Genomic DNA, 7460 nt, shown 5'->3' with positions numbered 1-7460 from the left:
ATAGGGTCTCCCAATTGATGAAGTGTGCAAGTTAATTGTCCGTCAAAAGATCGACAAGGACAAATATTCCTTCGTGACAGAATATGATATCATTTTCTTGCTCAATGTAAATTCCTTAACCTTGCTAGTTTTGATTGCAGTTCATTTATTATGACTAGATGTCTTATCTTCATGTTATTTTCCTTGTGCAGAACTATGATGACCAATGTTGCGAGAATAGATTTCTGACTCCCTCTCCTCTCTATATCGTAAGCTCTAGTCATACGTGTTGATTTTCACTCTCCTTTTGTCTTCCCTAGTCACAGCAGTCTTCATTATTTCTTGGTCAGTCTTGATTTATGTATTTATATGTTTCCTTGTTGATCCTTTTTCCCCATTGCTATGAAGATGAAGATGATAAAAAGAAACTGTAAGTGCTGGTGGTACCTTCACCATATATACCACGTCTCTTTGCTTTGAGATGTAGTATCTATCGTCATTCTACATTTTTTTTTCGTGTTGATGCAGGATACTATTCTCCTTGATATTAAGGCTGTAGTTGACAAGATCGAAATTTTAGATATTGCAAATGTCAAACTTCAGATATTATTACATTATTGATTATACATCATACTAACAAAGATTCCAAAGCTGTTTAATGGATCAACTTATCTGCCAACACTATTTTCTTTATCACTAGTGTAGGTTGATGACTATACTCGCTTGTCGATTAAGATCTTCGAGAGGAGATGTTGTGATGAAAATGAAGCTTTAGCAGATATATATGAACCTGTATTTGCCAAAGCTCTGGAAACCGTTTATACCACAGACTTCCAAAATTCTCCTTGGCTTCCCTACCTTTCCAAGGACGGACTTTCACACGAAGACATAATATGTTCCTTCGAGTGTAGCCTATACATGATTTTAAGAAATGTGATAGCACCGGTAAGTATTCTTGGTACCTGGTTTCTTCAAGATTGGAGTTTCGAAATATTCTTTACTAATTTCTTTTGTTGTAGTTGGAAAGGCACCTGTCAAAGGTACTGGATCCTTTCTATCAATTGTGCGATTCCAGATCTCTTGAGTTATCTCCTGAAGTCTGTGAAATAATCCAAGTTTTCGAGCTTTGTCGGATAGCCCTAGGGAGTCGTTTTATCGGCTTGAAGCATTTAATGTGGGCTTTTTATGAATGCGGATATGGTAACACTTGAGAAAATTAACCTTACTTCACCTTGTTTTATATTTTTCAGCTAAATGTAGTTAAGTCGTGCTCTTCTATCTGAGCCTTTCCTTTGTGGGTATACACAGGGCTTCCTGTTAATTTCTGGAGGGAGACAAATATCATTTCTGACGATGGAGATTATCCTCCTTATCATATCTATGTGGCTTCTGTCATGTTGGCTATGTTGTTTGGTATAATCTCTCTGCCCTGCTTATTTGTCTTACCTGTAATGCAAAAACATCCGCTTTTTGTTGTTTCATCTTCAAAGTAACTTGTGCTGGTAGTCTCATTGACTTGTAGATATAGAGTATATTATTTGTTTCCTGAACACTGTCCGTCAAAAGTGTATGTAGTTTCCGTCTCAATCTTGGCCATGACAAGCTACATTACCAAATATTAAGTAGTAGTTTCTAACTTCTAATTATCGGTAGGCCTTGTCTTTTATTTTCAAGTATGCCAAAAGCTACTTTTTCAGATTCTATGGTGTATCCTCGTACTCATATAGTGTCGTGACCTCCCATGAACTTTATAAGCAAATCACAATTTTATTGTTAATTTTATCTAACTTAAAGTTTATGATGTTTGGATAGATAACCCCAAGGGCATATAAGTAAGGACTGCGAAAGTAAATTAGAAATGATGCCACAGTTGACATTTCTAGTTCCGCCATATTGGGATTCTGCTTGGATTTTGTTCAGCTTGGTGCTTTTGAAGGGTTGGCTGCGAAATCACTTTGTATCTGTCTGTAATGTCAAGAATAGGTTCATATCTTTTGGTTATCTTGTGAATATTATTGTGATATGTAATTGTATTAGTTTAGGATATGGAAGATTGTATGATAACTAATAGGAGAAAGTATAGGAGGTAGTTTAGGTAAGTAGATAATGTTGAGATTGCATTGTATAGTATTTAACCTAGCTTGCATTACGTTGGAAATCAATGAACTACCATTATTCATAATCATATTACTTTTCATATGGTATTTCGAGCCAAAAAGGTCCACAAAATTATTCCGAAAAATTAAACACAATCAAATTCCAGAATGACTGGTGATAAGGTGAAAGGAGGAGGGAGTGGTCCAAAGACAATTCCCATGGCGTCTCCATTGTACCTTCATCCATCCGACAGCCCGAGTTTGAACGTCACTCAAATAATTTTTGACGGAACAAACTACGATATGTGGGCTGAGGCTGTGAAGAACGGATTGGATGCGAAGAATAAGTTGGGTTTTATTGAGGGGACGGTAAAGAAACCATCAAGCAGCGGAGACGAGGATGATTTAGAAGCGGTAGCATGGCGTCAATGCAACGCAATGTTACGAGCATGGCTTCGAAATGTGATAGATCCGAAATTACATCCGAGTATCACATTTACTCAACCAATTAACGAAATTTGGGAAGAGTTAAGGGGACGATACTCGGCTGGGAATGCTCCCAGGGTTCATCAACTCAAAGGTGAGTTAAATGAATGCAAGCAAGGTAAGGAGACGGTAGTCGAGTATTATACTAGACTAAAAACTATTTGGGACGAATTAGCCAAATACAAAAAATAAAGGATCGTAATTATGAGCAAATGGCATCCATAGCGAAAGAAAAGGAAGAAGAAAAGGTGCACCAATTTCTGATGGGGCTTGATGCAAAATTATATGGCCAAATCAGAACAAATTTGCTCATGGAAGAGCCAATTGCTCAGTTAAATCGAGTCTATGCTTTAGTATTAAGGGAAGAGCGTCATGCGTCTCTTACCCAGGTAAAAGAGGAACGATTTGACGTTGCAATGGCTATGAGGAACAATGGTGGAAAAGAAAGAGGAAAGTATTTGAGAGATGATGAAGAAGAATCTGACAGACCGCCACCACCACGATGCACGTACTGCGGGAAGTATTATCATACGGAAGACAACTGTTATGATAAGCATGGCTATGAAGAGGTTAAGGCACGAGAACGTGGACGAGGCAGGAGAGGTCGTGGCAATGGTAGTCGTGGCAGAGGAAGAGGCCGTGGGCATCACCAAGCAAATGCCGTGACAGGGACTGCTAAAACAGAGGAACAAGGGAACTCAAATATCCCATTCACGGCTGAAGAAATCGACAGGTTGATGATTTTGGTAAAAACCAGTCCTGATGGCAATGATAAGATTCAAGGTATGAAATTAACTAAAAACTTTGAATGGTTAATCGATAGTGGAGCATCTCATCATATGACAGGACGACGAGAATGTTTGAAAAACGTCTGGGAAGAGGAGTATTCCACGGTCAGTCTACCTGATGGTAGGCGTGTCGAGGCCACGGTCCATGGCGAAGTTCGATTGAGTAAAAATTCTGTATTGAAAGATGTGTTGTTTGTGCCCTCACTCACTTGTGATCTCACTTCAGTCCAACGACTAATTCATGAAAACAATTGTCTAATAACTTTTTATCCGGGTTATTGTGTAATGCAGGACCGGAGTACGAAGACGATGATTGGACGAGGTGAGCATAGAAAAGGGGTGTATTATTATCAGCCGGGAAAAGAGGAGATTGCTGGAAGCATCACGGCAGATAAAGAAAGCAGGTTGTGGCATCGAAGGGTAGGACATCCTACGAAGAATATTTTTTCGCATTTTTCGAATTTAGTTGGACAAACTTTATTTTGGAATTCTGATGATTTGTGTGATTCTTGTTGCCGGGCAAAACAATCCCAAACCTCTTTCAAAATTAATAATAGTAGGTGTGATGTCTTATTTGGCCTTATTCATTGTGACCTTTGGGGACCTTACAAAGAACCCAGTTTGACTCGCGCGCACTATTTTCTTACCATAGTCGATGACCATAGTCGGGGAGTATGGGTCTATTTAATGAAGGAAAAGAGTGAAGCGGGGGAATATATGAAAATTTTTTGTCAAATGGTGAAAAATCAATTCGAAACAAATGTGAAAATAATACAAAGTGATAATGGGACGGAGTTACTAGCTGGGTCGATGCGGAATTATTATGAGGAAAATGGCATATTATTTCGCACTAGTAACGTAGGTACACTCCAACAAAATGGAAGGGTCGAGAGAAAACATCGACACATACTAGAGAAGGCAAGGACTTTGCGTTTTGAAGGAAATTTACCCTTGCAATTTTGGGGAGAATGTATTACTACTGCTGCGTATTTAATAAACCGAACACCCACTCCTTTGCTAAATGGAAAAACCCCATATGAAGTTATATATCAAAAACGACCTAACCTCGACAATTTACGAGTCTTAGGATGTTTATGTTATGTGCATAATAAATATCAAACCCGTGACAAATTCAGTGAAAGAGGCATACGGTATGTGTTTATCGGGTATCCACATAGCAAGAAAGGGTGGAAGGTTTATGATTTACGAGAAAGATGAGTTTTTGTTTCCCGTGACGTTAAATTTTATGAAAATGTATATCCTTATCAAGTCTCAACAAAGGAACCCTCACCACAGCTTGAACCCAAATTACATAACAATAATGACCAGCCACATGCTCACAACAGTGACACGGGACTAGGTCCTGTTGTGAGGGGGAGTGTCGAATCAGAAAGTGGGGAGTCCAGTGAGGATGAGAGGTCCGAATCTGAAACAAAGGCTGTCAATGAGGAACGAGAGGGCGAGGTTCCGGCATCGAACACACAAACCGAGGAACAGGTGATGGGTCGAGGAGCAAGAGAAAGATTTGAGCCCGCATGGAAGAAGGACTATTATTGTAAATCCACAAGAATAATTACCCCGAATTCTAATGCTCATTTCGCTCCATCAAAGTCTTCCCGGTCAGGTACTCGCTATCCTCTAGATAATTATGTTACAGATAATTGTTTTTCTACGACTCACAAAGTTTTCCTAGCTGCCATTGATAAAGAAAAGGAGCCGATTAACTATCAAGAAGCAGCGAAGGATGAGAGGTGGAGAGAAGCAATGAGTAAGGAAGTCGAGGCATTGGAGAAGAATGAAACTTGGAAGATTATGACATTACCAGATGGAAAGAAACCCATAGGATGCAAATGGATGTACAAAATTAAATACAAAGCTGATGGTAGTGTTGTGAACGATATAAAGCTCAGTTGGTAGCACAAGGTTTCACACAAATAGAAGGAGTTTATTTTCATGAAACTTATCCACCAGTGGCAAAGATGACGAGTGTGAGATGCATGTTAGTCGTGGCAGTATCGAAGGGTTGGTGTATTGAGCAATTGGATGTGAACAACGCCTTCTTGCACGGAGATCTCGAAGAAGAAGTATATATGAGAATTCCCCAAGGATTCGAAAAAGGAGAAGAAAGAAAGGTATACAAATTACTTAAATCAATTTACGATTTAAAACAAGCTTCACGTAATTGGTTTGCAAAATTAGCATCCTCCTTAAAGAATTATGGGTTCACACAATCTATGGCGGACTATTCTCTATTTACTTCAAATTGAGATGGCATATTCATTGGAGTACTTGTTTACGTCGATGACATGATAGTAGTAAGTAACGATAAAGAAGCGTGTAAACAATTTAAAATCTTTTTGAATAAGAGTTTTGGAATTAAGGATTTGGGAAAGTTAAAATACTTTCTAGGAATTAAAGTGGCTCATGGCAAGGAGGGTTTGTTTTTGAATCAAATAAAGTATGCACTAAGTATAATAGAAGAGACGGGAATGAAAGGAGCGAAAACGGTATACACACCCATTAGACAACGACACAATTTATCTTTAGCTAAAGGTTATATTTTGAAAGACATTATGAAATATCGTCGTCTAGTTGGAAAATTGGTGTATCTGACCATCACGAGACCAGATTTGGTATACACGGTGCATGTACTTTCGCAATTTGTCAATGAGCCGAGGAAAGAGCATTGGGAAGCTGCCTTAAGAGTCGTAAGGTAAATAAAACGAAATCCCAGCAAAGGAATAACGATGAAGAAAGGGACGGATATGCGAGTTAAGGGCTACTGTGATTCCGACTATGCGAGTTGTCCATTGACGCGGAGGTCAATAAGTGGCTATTTTGTTTCATTAGGGCAGTCACCCATATCATGGAGGGCAAAGAAACAAGTTACGGTAGCTAAATCCACAGCGGGGGCGGAGTATAGGGTCATGGCAGCCGCAACGAGTGAGTTGATATGGGTTAAATCTTTTCTTGCTTCTTTAGGAGTGTTTCATGTCAATGAGATGGATTTGTATTGCGACAATCAAGCTGCAATTCACATAGCGAAAAATCCCGTGTTCCACGATAGAACGAAACACATAGAGGTCGATTATCATTTCATTCGACAACACATTGTTTCGAAGGAAATTAGGACATCACACGTGAGAAGCAAAGAGCAGATTGCGGACTTATTCACGAAGGCACTCGGAGGGGAGACATTCGATCATCTACAATACAAGTTGGGTCTTAGTGTTCCTAGAGCTCCAACTTGAGGGGGAGTGTCAAGAATAGGTTCATATCTTTTGGTTATCTTGTGAATATTATTGTGATATGTAATTAATTTTGTATTAGTTTAGGATATGGAAGATTGTATGATAACTAATAGGAGAAAGTTTAGGAGGTAGTTTAGGTAAGTAGATAATGTTGAGATTGCATTGTATAGTATTTAACCTAGCTTGCATTACGCTGGAAATCAATGAACTACCATCATTCATAATCATATTACTTTTCACAAGTAACATGTACTTTTGGCCTTCAGGAGAAAAAGTTGTGAAACTTCAACATTTTGTCTTTGCCATTCTTCGATGGGAACTTATTGGCGATGGAGAGCAGGTAAGCTTATAAATATCTTGGTTTGCCGAAGTTGGTCGTTTTGCTTTCTTCAAGTTTGTAATATAGACATGGTACTATCTTTTTTTTTATCGGTGCAAGGTGATTGAAATGGAAGAGGATTTCAGAGGTTATATGGAAGGTTTGTCACCCTTCTTACCATATTGTAGTTCCGATTTGTTTTGAAGTCACACTATTAGAACTTTTGGGTTGTTATAGGAGCAGTCTTTCAAGCCATTGTTGATATTTATTGTTGTTTTCATGCTTAGTTTTGGATAGCATTAAGAAGACCAAGGCTGCGTCCGAGGGTATCATTATTGAAAAGGATATAGAAGAAACAGGGAACGACAATATTTCGAATAAGAAACGCATGATTGAGATGACCGAGCCTGAGCTCGGAACAAGGGGAGAATATGAGGTCTGATTTGCTCCCTGACTCCAAAACCAGAGGAAAATGCCGAGTTATGATTTTTTACTTATAGCCGTCTTTTGAGATATACATGTACAGTCTGGGAGCAGCAGA

The 7460-nt window shown here is 38.9% G+C and overlaps 1 protein-coding gene across 1 annotated transcript; it reads left to right on the top strand.

Annotated features, from left to right (window-relative positions):
- The first annotated feature begins 2243 nt into the window (after window positions 1-2243).
- Window positions 2244-5266, top strand: LOC141594901 (uncharacterized). The gene is made up of 4 exons (XM_074414885.1): window positions 2244-2655; window positions 2787-3523; window positions 3641-3753; window positions 4696-5266. Exons 1-4 carry the CDS (start codon window positions 2244-2246, stop codon window positions 5264-5266), a joined length of 1833 nt encoding a protein of 610 aa, XP_074270986.1.
- The last annotated feature ends 2194 nt before the right edge of the window (window positions 5267-7460 follow it).

This window comes from Silene latifolia, chromosome 8, assembly GCF_048544455.1.
Source record: "Silene latifolia isolate original U9 population chromosome 8, ASM4854445v1, whole genome shotgun sequence".
In the NCBI taxonomy this organism is placed as follows: domain Eukaryota; kingdom Viridiplantae; phylum Streptophyta; class Magnoliopsida; order Caryophyllales; family Caryophyllaceae; genus Silene; species Silene latifolia.
Note: the sequence above shows the minus strand (reverse complement) of the source record. Positions and strands in the feature narration are given on the sequence as shown.

Bases quoted from the DNA above. Each gene is read 5' to 3' on its own strand.
- LOC141594901 (XM_074414885.1), top strand. From the start codon at position 2,244: ATGACTGGTGATAAGGTGAAAGGAGGAGGGAGTGGTCCAAAGACAATT. The intron at 2,656-2,786 runs GTGAGTTAAATG...TGGCATCCATAG, and splicing joins CAGGGTTCATCAACTCAAAG to CGAAAGAAAAGGAAGAAGAA. The intron at 3,754-4,695 runs GTTGTGGCATCG...TGCTCACAACAG, and splicing joins ACGGCAGATAAAGAAAGCAG to TGACACGGGACTAGGTCCTG.